We start from the raw sequence: 20,905 nt of genomic DNA, 5'->3' as shown, positions 1-20,905 counted from the left end.
CACAGAGTGGATATTTACTCACTTCCTGGAGTTAGAGGCATTTCGACATTTTAGAACATTCTCAGCTAGTAGCTCTTTGAATACTGTCTTTTCCTGATTCCAGTGGACAAGTCGCTCCTGACAAGTCACTCAACAGTACACGTGTTGTACTGCTTCTTTCATGTTTCCATCTCTATCTTCTAGTTCCCTAATTGTCTCTTCAGCAGTGTCTAATCCACAGTTTAACCCAGTGATTGGGGTTTTGTTTGTTTTCAGTGATCATATTCTTACTGCTAGAAGTTTTATTTGGTTCATTTTCTTTATTGTTTTAAAAAAATAAATTTATTTATTTTTGGCTGTGTTGGGTCTTTGTTGCTGCGTGTGGGCTTTCTTTAGTTGTGGTGAGCGGGGCTACTCTTCGTTGCGGTGCGCGGGCTTCTCATTGCGGTGGCTTCTCTTGTTGCAGAGCACGGGCTCTAGAGCGCACGGGCTTAGTTGCTCCGTGGCATGTGGGATCTTCCCGGACCAGGTCTCGAACCCATGTCCCCTGAATTGGCAGGTGGATTCTTAACCACTGCGCCACAAGGGAAGTCCCTCATTTTCAATTCTACTTGATCTTATTCCTTTGTGATTTTTTCAATGTATTAAGTGTGCTTATTTTATTTTCAATGTCTGATAATATAATATCTGAAGCATGCAAGATCGTAATGCTCTCTATCGTTTGTTTGTGCTGAGGGATTTCTCTCCCATTTCTTTTTTTTAGTGTAAACTTCTGCAAGTTTTGACAAATGCATACAGGGTGTATCCCCCACCACAATCAAGATACAGAATATTTCCATCACCTCCCCACCCGAATTCTCCCTGTGCCCCTTAGTAGTCAATCCCTCCCCTGCTCCTGGAAACCACCGATCTGTTTTCTGTCCCTACAGTTTTGCCTTTTCCAGAATGACACATAAATGGAATCACATGGTTTGCAGTTTTCTGCGTCTGACGTTTTTCATTAGTGCGATGTCGTGAGGTGCATCCGTGTTGTGTGTGGGTCCCCAGTTCATTCCTTTTCATTGCTGAGTAGCGCTCCAGAGAAGAGAGGTGCCAGGTTGTTTATCCACTCACCACTCAGCAGACGCTGGCAATCACAGAGAAACCCTCTACATGCATTCACGTGCAGGTTTCTGTTTGAAGTCAGTTTTCATTTCTTTGGGTAAGTACCTAGGAGTGGGGTTTCTGGGTTGTGTGGTGTTTGTCCGACTTTATAAGAAATTGCTGAACTGCTCTCCACAGTGGCTGCACCACTGTGCACTCCCAGTAGCAAGGGACGAGAGTCACGGCAGCGCCTCACCAGCACTTGCTTCTGTCGGGTGTTGGGGTTTAATCTCGCCCTTCTGACAGGCGTGTAGTGACGGCCCATCGCGGTTTTAATTTGTTTTTCCTTCTGTCTCCTGTTGTCGAGCGTCTTTTCATGTGTTTACTTGCCATCCACACATCTTCTTTGGTCAAGTGTCTGTTCAGGTCATTTGCCCATTTGAAGACTGGGTTATTTGTTTTCTAATTGAGGTTTCAAAGTTCTTTATACATTTTGGATCTGTTCTTTATCAGGTCCGTGATTTGCTAATATTTTCTGCCAGTCAGTGGCTTATCTTTCATTCTCTTAACAGTCTGTTTAGAAGAGCAGATAGTTTTAGTTTTGATGAAGTCCAGAGGTTTTGGTGGTTTTTTTTTGGAAGTACAGTTTATAAGTTTAAAGAATGGATCATGCTTTTGATGTCGTATCTAAGAAATCTTTGCCCAAACCAAGGTTACACAGATTTTCTCCTATGTTTCTTTTAGAAGTTTTATAGTTTTAGGTTTTACATTTAGATCTATGATTTTTGAGTAGTTTTTGTTTACAGTGAGAGGAATGGATGGAGGTTAATTTGGGGACATATGTTTATCTAATTGTTAAGGTCTCATTTGAGGACAAGACTTTCTTTCTCCAAGGAATTACCTTTGCATACTTGTGTGGGTCTATTTTTGGACCCTTTATCCTGTCCCATTGAATCCGTGTGTCTCTCCCTCTGCCAATATCACGCTGTGTGTTACTCCAGCTTTAGAGGAAGTCTTGAAATCAGGTAGTCTGAGTCTTCTAACTTTGTTCTTTTTCAAAATTGTTTTAGTTATTTTAGGTCCTTTAGATTTCTATATAAATTTTATTTATTTAAAAAATTTTGTTTATTATTTATTTTGGCTGCACTGGGTCTTAGTTGCAGCACACAGGATCTTTAGTTGCGGCATGTATGCGGGATCTAGTTCCCCGACCAGGGATTGAACCCAGGCCCCCTGCATTGGGAGCTCAAAGTCTTACCCAGTGGACCACCAGGAAGTCCCTCCATATAAATTTTAGAATCAGCTTGTCAATTCCCATAAAAAGCCCTGCTAGATTTTGATTAGAATTGCATTCAACTACAGTCAGTTTTAGGAGAACTGACCTCTTAACAATATTGAGTCTTTTCCATCCACAAGCTCCATGGATCTCCCCATTTATTGAGGCCTTTGATTTCTTTCATCAGAGTTTTGTAGTTTTCAGCATACAGACCCTGAACATTTTTTCTTAGCTTTATAACTTAGTAGTTCATGTTTTTGGTGCTATTATAAATGATACTTATAAAAATTTAATTTCCAATTGTTAATTTCTATCTAGAAATATGCTTGATTTTTGTATATTGTATCCTGTGACCTTGCTAAACGCACTAGTTCCGTAACTTTTGGGGGATTCTTTGAGATATTCTAGATAGACAGTCATGTTGTCTGTGAATAAAGCTGATTTTATTTTTTTCTTTTCGAACTTTATTTCTTTTATTTCCCTTTCCTGCCTTGTTGCACTGAATAGCTATGAGTGAATGAACATTGCTGTACTCCCAACCTTCAGGAAAAGCAGCCAATCTTTCATCAAGTATGATGTTAACTGTTAGGGTTAGTTTTTGTTTCTTATTTTTCAAAGATGCCCATCATCAGGTTGAGGAAATTTTCTTCTACTCCTAGTTCACTGAGATCTTCCATCACAAATGGATATGGAATTTTGTCAAAAGCTTTTTCTGCATCTGTTAAGACAATCATAAAGTTTTTTCTTCTTTCTTCTGTTGATATGGTGAATAATATTGGATGATTTTTGAATGTTGAACCAGCCTTGTGTTTGGAGGACAGACCCCACTTGCTTATGATGTGTTATCCTTTCTCACATCCTGCTGGATCCATCTGCTAGTATCGTAATGAAGACGCAGAGCAGTTTCTGACTGTGAGCACGTGCTTCCTGGCACTTTATCTGTGGAGTTCCTTGAGTTCTGAGCTGAAGCTGCACTTTTCCGGAGAGAGTTGGCCTTTGTGTGGCTGGGCCCCGAAGCTCTTCCAACCTGGGACCACTTTCCCCTAAAGTCTTGGCTGGAGACAGCAGGGGGTCACAGGTCCAGGCTGCAGACCCACATGGGACTGGCTGATGGTTTTCTTTTTCTTTTTTTTTTTTTAAATAAATTTATTTATTTATTTATTTTTGGCTGTGCTGGGTCTTCATTGCTGCATGCGGGCTTTCTCTAGTCATGGCGAGCGGGAGCTACTCTTCGTTGTGGTACGCGGGCTTCTCATTGCGGTGGCTTCTCTTGTTGTGGAGCATGGGCTCTAGGCGTGCGGGCTTCAGGAGTTGTGGCACGCAGGCTCAGTAGTTGTGGCTTGCCGGGTCTAGAGAGCAGGCTCAGTAGTTGTGGCGCACGGGCTTAGTTGCTCCGCGGCATGTGGGATCTTCCCGGACCAGGGATCGAACCCATGTCCCCTGCATTGGCAGGCGGATTCTTAACCACTGCGTCACCAGGGAAGCCCTAGCTGATGGTTTTCAATTATCAAGGCGACCCTCTCGCCACCTTTAAAGGGCAAGGGGTCCATGTTGCTGCTTCCTTGCTGCTCTGCTCTGTGGTAGTTCATACTCGTGATGCACTTGTCCGCCACGTGTGCAGCCCTCTGAGGCAGACCCTTTGCTCTGACCACTCCTGCCGCACCCCACGCTGCAGCCGTGGGGAAGGTTCTGGGTCAGCAGGTCTCAGAGGCCCACGCGGGGAGCTGCACAGCTGTTGTGAGGACCCCCACGAACCTCCCGTGGGGGGTGGCCCAAACTCCACTCGGAAGGCGGCCCCTCCTGACGTGTGGTGCTGGGGGTCGAGGCCAGCTGACCCCCTGAGCCAGCACAGGAGGCAGAGGAGGTGAGGAGGGAGCCCCACCCACTCACCCTCTGTCCCCCTGGGAACAGAACCACCTGTGTGCACACCAGCGTCTCTCCTCTCTCCACGTTTTGTAACCTCTGTTCTGACCCACTGATCCATGTGTCCTTATCTGGACCACACTGTCTTGATTACTGTAGATTTAAAGTAGGTCTTGAAGCCACGTGTGAGATTACAAAAATGGTCTTTTGAAAGATGCTTTCCTGGAGTATTAGAAAAATACTGAGGCAGGGGTCCCATGTACCCCTGCATCCCATGTTCACACCAACATTTATCAACAGTCCCCCAGGGCCTTCCCTGGTGGCGCAGTGGTTAAGAATCCGCCTGCCAATGCAGGGGACACGGGTTCAAGCCCTGGTCTGGGAAGATCCCACATGCCGTGGAGCAACTAAGCCTGCAAGCCAAAACTACTGAGCCTGAGTGCCACAACTATTGAAGCCCATGTGCCTAGAGCCGTGCTCTGCAACAAGAGAAGCCACTGCAATGAGAAGCCCGTGCACTGAAACAAAGAGTAGCCCCTGCTCGACGCAACTAGAGAAAGCCCGCATGCAGCAACGAAGACTCAATGCAGCCAAAAATAAATAAAAAATAAAATAAACAAATTTATACATTAAAAAAAAAAACAGGGCTTCCCTGGTGGCACAGTAGTTGAGAGTCTGTCTGCCAATGCAGGGGACAAGGGTTCGAGCCCTGGTCTGGGAAGATCCCACATGCCGCAGAGCAGCTGGGCCCGTGAGCCACAGTTACTGAGCCTGCGCGTCTGCAGCCTGCGGTCCGCAACAAAGTGAGGCTGCGGTGGTGAGAGGCCCGCGCACCGCGATGAAGAGTGGCCCCCGCTTGCCACAACTAGAGAAAGCCCTCACACAGAAACAAGGACCCAACACAGCCATAAATAAATAAATAAAATAAATTAAAAGAAAACAAAAAACAAAAACAAAACAAAACAAAAATATGGAAATGCAAGTACCTAAAATATCCAAAGCAAATACCTTGCCAAAAAAAAGAGCAAAGTGACAACACTACGCGGCTTCAAGGCTAACTCTAAAGCTACAATAATCCAGATGGACAGTGCTGGGTCAGGAGAGGTAAATGGGTCAACCGATCAGCATACAGAGGCCAGAAATATACCCACACTTTCAATCCATTTGCAACAAAGATAACAAATCAATCCATCAGGGAAAGGAAAGTATTTTCAACCCGCGTTGCAGGAACAATGGGACATACACGTGGGAAAAAGAAGAGCCTTGGCGTCTACCTCACATCACACACAGAAATTAGCTGGACCACAGACCCAAACGTAAGAGCCATGTCTTATGTCCTTATGGCCTTGGGATAGGGGAAAAGTTGCTGTAAAGGCATAAAACACAACCTCAAAAGAAATGATGGGTAGATTTGCAAACATTAAAATTAAGAACTTTGGGACTTCTGGGACTTCGCCGGTGGTCCAGTGGTTAAGACTCTTTGCTCCCAATGCAGGGGGCCCGGGTTCAATCCCTGGTCAGGGAACTAGATCCCGCACGCATGCCACAACTAACAGTTCGCATGACCTAAAGCTCCCTCATGCCGCAATGAAGATCCCGCGTGCCGCAACTAAGACCCGGAGCAGCCAAATAAATAAATAAATAGAACTTTGGGACTTCCCTGGTGGTCCAATGGTTAACACTCTGCACTTCCAATGCAAGGGGTGATGGTTTGATCCCTGGCTGGAGAACTAAGATCCCACATGCCACGTGGCACGGCCAAAAAAATAAATAAATAAATAATAAAATAAAATAAAATTAAATTAAGAACTCTGATTTAAGAAAAGAGATCATAAAGGGAGTAAAATTACAAGCCACGACTTCGACTTGGAGGCAATATTTGCAGCCTCCTAACTGCTAAAGGCTAAGTATACAGGATCTGGAAAGAACTCCTATGAATAAATAAGAAAAGACAAACAACCCCATAGAAAAGTGGATGAAAAGCTTTAACAGGTATTTCATACAAAAGAAAATACAAATGGTAAACAGGCACCTGGAAAGACAGGCAACCTCGCTGGTGGTGTGAGGAGTACAAACGGGAGCCTCCCTTCCCAGGCCTCCAGACCGGCCCCACGGAGCTGCCCAGTGGGACCCAGCCACGGGCCACGGGTGGCTGTGAGCTCTTGAAATGTGGCTCTTGGGAAGGAGGAACGAAATTCTCCTATGACTTAATTTTGGTTAATTTAAATCTGAATAGCCAGATGTGACTAGTGGCAGCTGCATTGGGTAGCGCAGTCCCAGCTGCAGCCACGCGGGACAAGAACAGACGTAGTAATAACAGTGAAGCTGCGCGTCCCCCACGATGCGGCAAAGACGCGCCCCAGGGAGACTCACACACATGGAGACGCCGCCTGAGCCCCTGCGCGCACGGCCCACGCCGTGAAATCCCCCTGATGGGAGCCGGTGGGAGTGACCTGTGACCGAGGCATGTTCGTGAGACGAACCGCCACGCAGCGGAGGACCCCCGCCCAGTCCACGTGGACGCCCCACACAGCTCAGCAGCCAAACAACTCAGGATGCACTCGCCGCGGCTCCGACGCAGGAGAAATCCAGCCATTTCTCACCGTGAACATGGATGGGAAAAGTAAAGGGAGGCAAGGAAATGCTGAAGACAACGCCAGAGGGATGTCCCGGGGGGAGGCGGTGTGTCCAGCGAGGGCGGCCGCACGGACCCTCGTCCTCCTCAAGCTCCGCCTGGGCTCGGGCTGCCTACACGCTGGCTCTTCTTTAAACTGTCCTCACGTGTTATACGCACTTGACTTCCAGACGGAGTTCAGGGCCGCCCCAGACAGCCTGGGGCCTTCAGCGACCCCATCAGCAGAGCCCCCAGACCTCCTCCCCATCCCCTCCCTCCCTCCCTCCATCAGGCAGGGCTCCTCAGAAGTCCCAACAAGGACCACCAAGGGCCGGGAGGAGGGCAAATTCCCCCTGTGGCCAGCCTGGTGGTCCAAAGCTGGGGATTTCCTTTAAGTCTTCTATTAGCTTAAACATGGATGCAAATTTTAATCCACTCCATAACCAGTATGTAGTTGAATATATAAATACGTATGAATATTCTCTTACTTACTTAAAACTGGAGCCCTGGAAAAATTCTGCACCGCCCAGCCCCCTGGCACCACACTGGCACAACCGGGCTTCGCCGGACGCAACCGTGCTCGGAGTGGCTCCCGGAATCTGTCCCTCTGGGGCCCTCCGACCCGGCCTGCCAGGCCCTCTGCCCGTCAAACGGCTGGGACCCGGGGCCCTGCCGCCAAGGTGCCCCAGAGCCGCGTGCTGAGCACAGGCCACGGGCCCGGCTCACCTACGGGGCGCCCCTCCTCCTGTTCCTTCACGTCCAGCTTTCCGGACTCCTTCTGGCTCGGCACGTCTGTGGGCGAGGACTCATTGCCCTCCATCAGCTGCTCAGAAAAACCGGTGGCGATTTTATCGTAAAAACCTTTGTCTTCATATGTAAAGCTACTGCTCTGAAAAAGAGAATGTGACACCTTTACTGGCACTTTCCACTTGCCTTTCCCATCAACCGTCCAGACCCACCATCTGGGGAGGGCCACGTTGAAAGCCAGACCGTGATCCGGGCTGGGGGCCGCGGGCTCCCACACCACCCCTCAACAGCTCTCTGGCGACCCGTGCCGGGCTCGTCCGGGGCTCAGGCCCCCTCTAGCCCGGGCGGGCTCCTCCTCGGCCCTGTCTCGGAGCCTGCTGCATGTGGGCACACAGCCAATTCCTCCAGGACGCCTGCTCTTCCCCCACGTGGGCTTGGGCCCCCCAGGCTCCAGCCCCGAGCTCTCCTGGCTTCAGCCCAGATCCCAGCAGGCTGAGAGCAGCCCAACCCCACCTCTGCTCCTTTCCCAGAGGTCACTGACCCCCAGTCCTCTTCCCTGGGCTCATAACAGACCAACCGAGTGCCTGCCGCGTGCAACTCAGGGGCCATGGGGGGACACACGGGGCACTGCCTGGCTGGAGCTGCCGTCCAGCTGGACAGACACCCACCAGGAGAGGGCTGGTGCCCGCGGGGAGCCCTGAGGGCCCAGGCGCTTGTCCTCACCCCCAAATAATCCCCCCCAGGGTCCACTGGCTGTGGTGGAAGTTGTCTCCACTGATGGGGTCCCACCTGTTTCTGCTTCCTCAGCAGCACACGTGCACAGCCTTCCCGTGAGAGGACCAGGGCCCCCCTCGCACCTTTGGGAGAGGTGCAGGTGCGGGGCAGGGTTTGCTGTGCTTTTCAGCCTGGGGTGTCTGGGCTGGACCGCCCGTCCCCACAGGCTGGGACTTTAGGGCCTGGAGCACTTGGCCACCACCTTGCCAACACGTGTGACGGGACAGCATCCTGCTGCCCTAGGTGCACTCCTTACGGAGACAGATCTCTTCCACCTAGACTGACTGGAGGCCGTCCCGCTGCTGGGCCTTCTCCCGCCCACATCGACGTGGCCCCCTGTACACTCGTGGGACTGTGTCTCGGGGCAGGAGACGCCACATGCTGCCCTCGGCTGAGCAGTCACGGCGTCGGCCAGGAACAGCAGCACACTCACTGTGTTGAGGGCCGATGGGGACGTGTCCGTCTCACAGCACTCTGATGCCAGGAGAAACCTGAACCTGGTGCCCAAGCCCCCGAGGTTGGTCAGCGTGACGGTCCGGGATGCAGTCTCACCCACCACGTAGCTGCCGAAGTCAATGAGCTCCTTGTCGAGGGACAGCTGCCAAAAGACCCCGAGTGAGCCAGGGTGACCACACCAGGCTCACAGCAAGGTCTCCTCTCCCACCTGTCACCCTGCACCCCTGAGGGGACACAGGAGCTCTGGCCCTGTCTTCATGCTCAGAGGTGAGGCCTGCCTCTGGCTCATGGGGGGAGGCAGGGCCTCTGCACAACCCAGGACACAATCCACATCCCAGAAATCATAGACCTGTGTACTGATCATGACAGTTTGGGAGCACCTGAGTCCAAGTTTTAAAAAGTCAGGGACTTCCCTGGTGGCGCAATGGTTAAGAATCTGTCTGCCAATGCAGGGGACACGGGTTCAAGCCCTGGTCCGGGAAGATCCCGCATCTGCGGAGCAACTAAGCCCGTGCGCCACAACTACTGAGCCTGCTCTCTAGAGCCCACAAGCCATAACTACTGAAGCCTGTGCTCCTCAGCAAGAGAAGCCACCGCAACGAGAGGCCCATGCACCACAAAGAAGAGTAGCCCCTGCTCACCACAACTAGAGAAAGCCCGCATGCAGCAATGAAGACCCAACGCAGCCAAAAATAAATACCTAAATAAATAAATTTATTAAAAAAAAAAGTCAAGCCAGCTAAAAAGAAATGAGCTATCAAGCCATAAACAGACATGGAGAAACCTTAAACAAAGTGAAAGAAGCCGATCTAAAAAGGCTCCAAACTGTATGATCCCAATTCTATGACTTTTGGGAAAAGGCAAAACTATGGAGATAATAAAAAGATCAATGGTTATATATTAATAAAAAACTCAATACAGCAAGAAGATATAACAAGTACAGTCAGTTACACACCCAATGGAAGACTATCAAAATATATGAAGCAAAAACTGATGGAATTGAAGGAGAAATAGAAAGTTTTACAATACTCCTCCTCTCATGGTAACAAACAGAACAACCAGACAGAAGATAAGTAAGGAAATACAGGACTTAGGAACATAATAAACCAATGAGATCTAACAGACGTATACAGGACACTCCACCCAACAACAACACACATGTTATTCTTAGGTGCACACAGGACATTTTCCAGGATTGACCATACGTTAGGCCACAAACTAAGTTTCAATAGACTTAAAAAGATAGATATCATAAAAAGTATCTTCTCTGACCACAACAGGATGAAGTTAGAAATCAATAACATAAAGAAAACAGAAAAATTCACAAAATTGTGGAAATTAAACAACACACTTTTAAGCATCAAATGGATCAAAGAAGAAATCACAAGAGAAGTTATAAAATAATAAAAATGAGTGAAAACAAAAACACAACATACCAAAACTTATGGGATGCAGTGGAAGGGGTGCTAAAGGGGAAATTTATAGCTTACATTAAAAAACTTACATTACAGGGGCTTCCCGGGTGGCGCAGTGGTTAAGAATCCACCTGCCAGGGCAGGGGACATGGGTTCAAGCCCTGATCCGGGAAGATCCCACATGCCACGGAGCAACTAAGCCCGTGAGCCACAACTACTGAGCCTGCGCTCTAAAGCCCACGAGCCAGAACTACTGAGCCCGTGTGCCACAACTACTGAAGCCTGTGCTCCTAGAGCCCATGCTCCACAACAAGAGAAGCCACCGCAATGAGAAGCCCCTGCACTGCAACGAAGAGTAGCCCCCGCTCGCCTCAACTAGAGAAAGCCTGTGCAGAGCAACAAAGACCCAAACCAGCCAAAATTAAATAAAATAAATAAATTTATTAAAGAAAAAACTTACATTACATTACATAGCTCACGTTAAAAAACAAGACAGGGAGTTCCCTGGTGGTCCAGTGGTTGGGACTCTGAACTTTCACTGTGGAGGGCCAGGGGTTGATTCCTGGTTGGGGAACTAGGATTCCGCAAGCCGCATGGTGCAGCCAAAAAACCAAAACCAAAACCAAAACAAAACATAAAACAAGACAGATCTCAAATCAACAACTTATGTTTGCTACTCAAGAAATTAGGAAAAGAACAAAGTAAATCCAAAACTAGCAGACAGAAGAAAATAATAAAGATCAGAGCAGAGAAAAACAAAAGAGAGAATAGAAAAATAAAGAAAATTAATGAAATCAAAAGTTGGTTCTTCAAAAAGATCAACAAAATTGACAAACTTCTGCTAGATGGACTAAGAAAAGAAAAACTCAAATTACTAAAATCAGAAATGAAAGTGGGGACATTAATACTGATTCTACAGAAGTAAAAAGGATTGTAAGTGAGTACTATAAACAATCGTACCAACAAACTGCAACAAACCCAGATGAAATGTACAAATTCCTAGAAACACAAAACCTACCAACACTGAACCACAAAGAAATAAGACAATTTGAATAGACCTATGACTAGTAAGAAGATTGAAAGTATAATAAAAAATCTCTTGACAAAGAAGAGCCCTGGACCTGATGGCATCACTGATGAATTCTACCAAACAGTTAAAGAATACCAATGCTTCTCAAACTTTCCAAAAAAACTGAAGAGGTAGAAACACTTCATAACTCATTCTAGGAGGCTGGCATAACCCTGATACCAAAGCCAGACAAAGGTACCAGAACAAAAGAAAACTACAGACCAAAATCCTTTATGAATATTGATGCAAAAACCCTCAACAAAATATTAGCAAACAGAATATACACAATGGCCAAGTGGAATTTATTCCTGGAATGTAAGGATGGTTGAATGTCAAAATATCAATCAATGATGTATATGACATCAGCAAAATGAAGGGGAAAAACCCACATGATTATCTCAATTGATGCAGAAAAAGCATCTGACAAAATTCAACACCCTTTTATAATAAAAGCACTCAACAAAACAGGAATAGAAAGAAACTACCTTTATATAATAAAAGCCAAGTATGAAAGACCCACAGCAAATATAATATTCAATGGTGAAATACTGAAAGCTTTTACTTTAAGATGAGGAATGAGGGAAGGATGCCTGCTTTCCCCACTTCTATTCGACATAGTACTAGAAATTCTAGCCACAGCAATTAGTCAAGAAAAAAACGGTATCCAAATTGGAAAGGAAGAAGTAAAATTATCTTTGTTTGCAGATTACATGATCTTATATGCAGAAAATCCTAAAGACTCCACAAGAAAGCTGTTAGATCTAATAAACAAATTCAGCAAAGTAGCAAGATACAAAGTCAACACACAAAAATCAGTTGCATTTCTGTACATGAACAATGAACAATTTGAAAAGGAAATTACAAAAATAAATCCATTTACAATGACATAAAAAAAGAATAAAAGTTTTAGGAGTTATCTTAGCCAAGGAGGTGAAAGGCTTGTACAATAAAACTACAAAACATTGTTGAAAGAAGACATAAATAAATGGAAACACATCCCATATTCATGGACTGTAAGACTTACTATTGTTAAGAAATCAATATTACCCAAAGCAATCTACAGATTCAATGCAATCCCTATCAAAATTCAAATGACATTTTTTACAGCAACAGGAAAATCCATTCTAATATTCATATGGAATCGCAACGGACCCAGAATAGCCCAAACAATCTTGAAAAGGAAAAACAAAGCTGGAGGAGTCACTCTTCCTCATTTCAAAACTTACTGCAAAGCTACGGTGATCAAAACAGTGCAGCACTGGCATAAAGACAGACATATAGACCAATGGAGTAGAACAGAGAGCCCAGAAATAAACCCTCACATATATGGTCAAATAACTTTTGACAAGGGTGCCAAGACCATTCAATGGGGGAAAAGACAGTCTTTTCAACAAACGGTCCCGGGAAAAGTGGATATCCACATGCAAACGAATTACCTAATCCCATACACAAAAATTAACTTAAAATGGATCAAGGACCTAAATGTAAGACCTAAAACAATAAAACCCTTAGAAGAAAACAAAGGGTAAAATCTTCACAACACTGAATTTGGCAATAATTTCTTAGATATGACACCAAAGGCGCAGGCAACGAAAGAAAAAATTGACAAACTGGACTTCATGAAAATTGAAAAAATTTTTATATCAAAAGACATTTTCTATAGAGTAAAATGACAACCCAGAGAATGGGAGAAAATATTTGCAACTCATATATCTGATAAGGGGTTAATACCCAGAATGCACAGAGAACTCCTAAAACTCAACAACAACAAAACAAATAACAACCAAATTCAAAATGGGTAAAGGACTTGAATAGACATTTTTCCAGAGAAGACATACCCATGGCCAACAAGCACATGAAAAGATGCTCAACATCACTAATCATCAGGGAAATGCAAGTCAAAGCTACAATGAGATACCACCTCACACCAATCAGGATGGCTCCTGTCAAAAAAAACCAGAAAACAACAAGTGCTGGTGAAGATGTGGAGAAACTGGAACTCTTGTGCACTGTTCGTGGGAATGTAAGATGGTGCAGCTACTGTGGAAAACAGTGTGGAGGTTCCTCAAATGATTAAAAATAGAACTACCTTAGTTGCTGCTCCTGCCCCATTGTCACATGCCCCTCCCCCTCTCCTGAAGTGACTCGAGGGGACTTAAAGGGCCAGAACACTTTTTTTCATCCCCTCCTTCATTTTTCTCTTTTTCCTCATTTGTGAGTCAGACATTAAAGGTTAGGACATATACAGGGAAAACCAGGAAGTGACCAGGCATGCCTAGGGAAAGGCTCAGAAAAGACCTGGGAAGACAGTAAGGTTACATCTCAGGCCGATCCTCAGCACAGAGAGAGCTGACAGCAATCAAAAAGCAAACAAACAGAAACAATAACAAAACACAGCAAACCCTGGGAAAGGGGAAAATCTGATTTCCAGAGTTACCACATTATTAGCTTCAAATGTCCAGTGCTCCACAATCATATAAAGAAACAGAAAGTATGATTCATTCAAAGGAAAAATAAATCAACAGAAACTGTCCCTGAAAAGGACCTGATGGCAGGTCTACTTGACTAGGACTTTAACACAACTGTCTTAAAGATGCTCAAAGAGGTAAAGGAAGATGTGAAGGGAGTCAAGAAAATGATGTGTGAACAAAATGGAGCTACCAATAAAGAGATAGAAAACCTAAAAAGAAACAACAACAACAAAAATCTGGAGCTGAAAAGTACCACAACTGAAGTGAAAACTCAGTAGCAGGATTCAGAGGTCGATCTGATCAGGGAGAAGACAGAATCCGGGAACCTAAAGACGGGACAGTGGGGTCATCGAGGCTGAGGAACAGGAAGAAGAAAGGCTGAAGAAAACTGAACAGAGCCTGAGGGGTCTGTGGGACACCATCAAGGGGCCAATATTTGCATTGTGGGGTCCTAGGAGGAGGAGAGAAAAGGGCAGAGAGAATATTTCAAAAAATAATGGCCGAAAGCTTCCCACATTCGATGAAAGGTATGATATAAACATCCAAGAAGTTCAACAAACCCCAAGTAGGATGAACTCAAAGAGACTCGTGTTGAGACACCTTATAATCGGACTGTTAAAGGCCAGAGAAAAAGAGAGAATCTTGACAGCAGCAAGAGAGAAATGACCCGTCACACACAAGGAGCCTCAGTAACATTATGGGCAGGTTTCTCATCAGACTCTTTGGAGGCGAGAGGGCTGTGAGCCCATTTATTCCAAGTGCTCAAGGAAGAAAAATGTCAGTTGAGATCCTACAACCTTTAAAAGTGAGGAAGAAATCAAGACAGTCCCAGATAGACAAAAGCTGCGGGAGTTCCTCACCACAGACTCGCCTTCAGGAAATGCCCCAGCGAGCCCTGCAGGTGAGAGGAAAGGGCCCCAGACAGTAACTCCAAGCTCAGCAGAGGGAAACACATGGGCAATTATGGAAGCTGGTGTCACTGTCGCAATGGTTTGTAACTGCACTTTTAGTTCCTACATGGTTTAAAACACTAATACATTTTTTAAAAAAGCAATTATTAGTCTAAAAGCTAGTGTTACTGTAACTTTGGTTTGTAACTCCACATTTTGTTTTCTATATAACTTAAGAAACTAATGCATTTAAAAATTTTAGTTCGTGTTACTGGACACACAAGTTATACAAATGTAATTTTGTGACATTAACGACTGCGCAGAGTGGGAGCAAAGCTGTAAAGGAGGAGAGTTTTCGTAAGCTATCGAGGTCAGCTAATACAAACCCAAATCAGACTGTTATAACTCTAGGATGTTAAATGCAATCCTCATGGGAACCACAAAGAAAATACATAAAGGGAGATGAGAAAGGAATTTAAACACTTCACTGCATAAAATCAACTAAACATAAAGAAGACAGTAGCGCAGGAAATGAGGGACAAAAGAGCTATACGGCAATGAAAACAAGCAGCAAAATGACAGAAGCAAAGCCCTCCACAGCAACCAGCCTGAAAACGGAAGGAAATTCTGACACAGACACAGACTACGCCACGGATGGGCCCTGAGGGCAGTGCTCAGTGAAGCAAGCTGGTCACAAAAGGGAAAATACCATGTGATTCCACTTGTATAAGGTGCTTAGACTCATCAAATTTGTAGAGACAGAAAGCAGAATGGAGGACGCCAGGGGCTGGAGGGAGTGTTTAATGGGGACAGAGCTTCGGTTTTGCAAAACGAAGAGTTCTGGTGAGGGCCGCACAACAGTGTGAAAGTATTTACTACCCCTGAACTGTGCACTTAAAAATGGTTAAGATGGTATATTCTATGCTATGTGTATTTTACCGCAACTAAAGCCTGAAAAAAAGAGACTTAAGAACCTAATAATCAAATGCAATGTGTGAGCTTGACTGTATCCCAGCTTAAAAACTCACAGTTATAAAAGCTGGTTTGGGGACATTTCAGTACATTTGAATGTGCACTGGGTGATAGGTGATAGCTAGGAATGTGGTTAATTTTATTCTGGATGCATGCTGACATTTTATAAGGATGGGTGTTGAGCGTTGTGATATTGCTAAATCACTTTGAAGTGGGCCAGCAAAAACAGACAGGTAGACAGCTGAAGTGAGTGCGGCAAATGTTGACAATGACTGGACTCTGGAAGTGGGTATACGGATATACATTGTACTATTCTTTCGGCTCTTCATTACTTTGAAATTTTTCTTAATTAAAAAAGAAAAAATCAATTCTGCACAGCAAAGGAAATCACCAACAAAATGAAAAGGCAACCTATGGAACGGGAGAAAATATTTACAAATCACACACCTGATAAAGGGTTAATATCCAAAATATATAAAGAACTCACACAACTGAATAGCAAAAACAAACAAACAACAAAAAAACCCCCCAAACAATCTGATTTACAAATGGGCAGAGGAACTGAATAGATATTTTTCTAAAGAAGACATCCAAATGGTCAACAGGTACATGAAAGGTGCTCAATATCACTAATCATCAGGGAAATGCAAATCAAAACCACAATGGGATATCACCTTATACCGCTGGAATAGCTATTATCAAAAAGAAAGAAATAACAAGTGTTGGCGAGGACATGGAGAAAAGGGAACCCTCGTGCACTGTTGGTGGGAACGTAATTAGTGCAACCACTACGGAAAACAGTATGGAGGTTCCTCAAAAAATTAAAAGTAGAATTACCATATGATCCAGCAATTCCACTTCTGGGTATTTATCCAAAGGCATGAAATTGGTACCATCAGAAGAGTTGTCTGCATGCCCATGTTCACTGAAGCACTATTTACAAAAGCCAAGACATGGAAGCAACCTAAGTGGCCATTGATGGATGGATGGATAAAGAAAATGTGGTACATATAAAATGGAACGTTATTCAGCCATCAAAAAGGAAACCTTGCTATTTGCGATAACCTGGATGGCACTGAGCTAAGTGAAATAAGTCAGGCAGAAAAGACAGATACTGTATGATCCCACTTATATGTGGAATCTAAAAAACGTGGAACTCACAGATACAAAAACAGATGGTGGTTCCCAGAGGCAGGGGTGGGGGTGGGCAAAATGGGTGAAGGGGGTCCAAAGGCACAAACTTCAGTTATAAGGTCTGGGGATGTAAGATGCAGCATGGCGACTATAGCTCAAAAAAGAAAGGAATCAAAGGGACCCCACACAGCTTTCAGGAGGAGCAGGGTCTCCTCTGACCCGGGGTTCCTGCAATCTGGGCTCCACCCAGCGCAGGACTCGCCTGGACGTTTCCAGCATTGCCGCGGGTGCCCACCTCCCCAGGCTGGACGCCTCAGGCCCCGGCCGCCCACCCTCCCAACCCGGACGCTTGGCGAGAACTCACGGAGCATTTCTTCGCTGAACATTTCAGTGGAACAGAAAACCTGCCCGTCTGAGCCAGAAACGAGACATTTCCTTCCAGATCTTTGTTTACCTAAAAAATAAAACCACCCAACCACCCACATGTTTGCAGCTTTCCGCAGTGACATGTGCTGTCCGCAGTCACAGCCACTACCCCCCGCCCGAGGGAGGGGTCCACGGAGCGCGCCCCACTCGACCCGCTAGCGCGAGCGGTCACACCTGCCAGCCGGCGACGCAGAGCAGCCGCCTTGTCATCCTGCTAGCATTGAGGAACATTCCAATATGTTTCGGGCATAAAACAGCCAAACGGGGGCCTGCGTGACCCCTTCTGAGGTGTGTCCCTCCTCCGTCACAACACTCTGCGGAGCCTGGCGGGCAGCAGAGACCCCGATTCCACCCACCACCCTCTTGCGACGGGGTGAGAAAACCCCCTTTTCCACAGCTTGGTGTTGGGCTCAACACTCACCATGGGCTTGAAGGTGACAAGCACTTGACAGGACATGCCGGCTGACATGGGACCAGGGGGGTCAAAGCTGCAGGCACAAGGATGAAGGCAGGAGGTGAGCGTCCTGCCTTTGTGGAGCCAGCCCAGCTGGAAGCCACTGTCCAAAGAGCCGGCGCCCCGGCGGGGCTTTGGGACCCTCCGTCTCGCCTGTCCTGGGTGCTGAGCCCCTGCTGCCTCGCCGGGACTCAATTCACAGGAGATGCTCAAGGAACATCTGAGTGCCGGTTGTGTGAGTGAAGAGCTGAGGGAAGGAAGGAAGGGGGGGAGGGGGAGGGAGGAGGAAGGGAGGGAGGGAGGAAGGAGGCAAGTTCCCAGGGACCAACTCCAGAGGGACAGATGCTCTGGGGTGAGCAGTGGTCACAGTTCCCCCGAGGACACGTGCCAGGCCTGAACCAAGGATCTAGGGTTTTAGGATCAAGGTCAGGTGTGTGAGACAGGCAGGGAGCTGGGACTGTGGGCCCTGCATTCAGCTGCAGCCCTCTGAGCCCCACTTTCAGTGAAAGACCCAGGAAACAGCCCCACTTTCCCAGGGACACTTGGAGGGATTTGGTCTGGATTTGGGTGAGAAAAAGAAGCCCCCACAAAATTTCTAACACAAAGTCCATTTTCACAAGGTTGGATTTTACCTATTGTACTTTGTATAGAAATACACAAGCTAAAAATTTAATACAAAAATCTGTCCCTGGCTGGCAGCGTCCCTGTGGCACCAGGCAGAAGCAAATCCAAAACTCCTCGGATTGGGAGGGAAGCATTTTGATGTCAGACTAACAGAGTCCCGAGGATGGAGTCTCAGCCGTGGGAAGATCAGAACCCAGATTTCAAAGTCCGCGCATAGACCAGCACGAAACACGGCGAGGAGCAGGGCCAGACTCCCAAGGACGTCAGGCAGTAGAAAGACACAGAGAATTACAGGCGTGAGAAAAGAACAAGAAATACCAGCTGATCTGAAAAAGAACTTAGAATTTTCAGAAATGAGAAATACGGCAACTGAAATTAGACACATAATAAGCAATTTCAACAGCCGATTAGATACGACCAAGGAGAGAAGTAGTCAACAGAGGGACAGACCCCAGGAAACACTGAGAAACCTGCTCAGGGAGATGATGGGGCGGGGGGGATGTGAGACAGGCGTCAGGAGGTGTGGGGGGCACACAATAGACAGGGTTCGAATTGGAGCACAGGGGAGGTCTGTGACGGTGGGAGGTAGGCGACACCTGAAGGGACAGGGCAGAGAAGTGTCCACAGCTGTTCAAAGAGCTGAACCCTCCGATCGGGAAGCACAGGGAGTTCTAAGCAGCCCTAGGAAAGATCAGTCCACGCCAGACACACCGTGGTAGACACGCAGGACCCCAAGGGGAGGGCAAGCTCACGGCAACCTGCGGAAAAAGCTCGATAACCTACAAAGACAGGGGGTCGGACGGAACAGCCACAGCAGAAAACGGGAGACAGGGGAGTAAGGTCCTCAAAGTGTCAGAGGAAATGCTACCGATAAAAAATTCTTGCTCCAGGCTTGGGGAGGGGCGCCTCAGGGTGGCCTAGGTGACAGTGACCACCCGACTCTGGGCCTCTGCCGACTCCTCCAGAAACCCGCAGCTCAACAGGAAGAACTAGCAACACAGGAAAGCCCCCCCCCCGCTGTCAGCATGCCTGGAAGGTGGAGAACACGCGGGCGATCAACACGTGAGCCTCTGCAGATCCTGCGTCCGGGCCACAGTCGGCACGGAACGGGACAGCGTGTCCTACTCGGGGAGGCTGACCAGAGCTGTGGTCAGTGACGTGGACTCAGGGAGCAGCCCCGGGAAGGCCACTGGGGGCAGAGGGCAGGGCCTTGGAGGCTGCAGCGCTCACAGCAGGAGCCGTGCAGAACTGGAAACTCAAGAGCCCCCGGGACCTCCAAACTGACGACAGAAGCTGGAGAAACCAGGACGGGGAGGAGAAAAAACTCTTAACGGGAAGGGCAAAATGCTCAAGGAGCAGAAGAGAAGAGGGTCCCACAGAAGACACAGCAATGGTCGTTACATGAAAAATGAGGGAAAAACAAAATAGGAAAGAAGGAAGGATTACAGGGACCGGAAAGAAGGAAGGATTACAGGGACCAGAAAGAAAATCAGACACAAAAGAGGGCCCAAGTCAGATATCAGTGGGGTCTCAAAGGAAGAAACATGAAACACTGGAACAGAGTAAAAATTTAAATACATTTGACCCACCTCCTAGAGTAATGAAAATAACAGAAATAAACAAATGGGACCTAATTAAACTTAAAAGCTTTTGCACAGCAAAGGAAACCATAAACAAGACGAAAAGACAACCCTCAGAATGGGAGAAAATATTTGCAAATGAAGCAAGGGACAAAGGATTAATCTCCAAAATATACAAACAGCTCGTGGAGCTCAATATCAAAAAATACAAACAACCCAAATTAAAAAATGGGTGGAAGACCTAAATAGACATTTCACCAAAGAAGACATAACAGATGGCCAAGAGGTACATGAAAAGATTCTCAACATCACTAATTATTAGAGAAATGCAAATCAAAACTACAATGAGGTATCACCTCACACTGGTCAGAATGGGCATCATCAGAAAATCTACAAACAACAAATACTGGAGAGGATGTGGAGAAAAGGGAATCCTCTTGTACTGTTGGTGGGAATGTAAATTGATACAGCCACTATGGAGAACAGTATGGAGGTTTCTTAAAAAACTAAAAATAGAATTACCATATGACCCAGCAATCCCACTACTGGGCATGTACCCAGAGAAAACCATAATTCTAAAGGACACATGTACCCCAATGTTCATTGCAGCACTATTTACAATAGCCAGGACATGGAACCAACCTAAATGCCCATAGACAGATGAATGGATAAAGAAGATGTGGTACATATATACAATGCAATATTACTTAGCCACAAAAAGGAACGAAACTGGGTCACTTGTAGAGATGTGGATGGACCTAGAGTCTGTCATACAGAGTGAAGTCAGAAAGAGAAAAACAAATACCGTATATTAATGCATATATATGGAATCTAGAAAAATGGTACAGGTGAACCTATTTACAGGGCAGGAATAGAGATGCAGATGTAGAGAATGGACATGTGGACACAGTGGGGGGAAGGGGAGGGTGGGACGAATTGGGATATTAGGTTTGACATAAATACACTACCATGTGTAAAATAGATGGCTAGTGGGAACCTGCTGTACAGCACAGGGAGCTCAGCTCGGTGCTCTGTGACGACCTAGATGGGTGGGATGGTGGGGGGTGGGAGGGAGGTC

At 46.4% G+C, this 20,905-nt stretch overlaps 1 protein-coding gene across 5 annotated transcripts in view; it reads right to left on the bottom strand.

The window, feature by feature from the left end:
- Positions 1-20,905, bottom strand: part of CFAP74 (cilia and flagella associated protein 74) — an 82,474-nt gene that overhangs the window by 26,718 nt on the left and 34,851 nt on the right. For all 5 annotated transcript variants that reach the window (XM_082404509.1, XM_082404513.1, XM_082404510.1 and 2 more), the window contains 4 exons: positions 17,591-17,657; positions 17,108-17,197; positions 8,770-8,934; positions 7,542-7,704 (listed from right to left, as the gene is read on the bottom strand). In XM_082404509.1, coding sequence (XP_082260635.1) covers positions 7,542-7,704; positions 8,770-8,934; positions 17,108-17,197; positions 17,591-17,657 — 485 coding nt within the window. The remainder of the gene's footprint in view (positions 1-7,541; positions 7,705-8,769; positions 8,935-17,107; positions 17,198-17,590; positions 17,658-20,905) is intronic.

Source organism: Balaenoptera borealis, assembly GCF_965194805.1.
Source record: "Balaenoptera borealis genome assembly, chromosome: 1".
NCBI lineage: Eukaryota > Metazoa > Chordata > Mammalia > Artiodactyla > Balaenopteridae > Balaenoptera > Balaenoptera borealis.
This window is presented reverse-complemented; position numbering and strand designations above follow the sequence as displayed.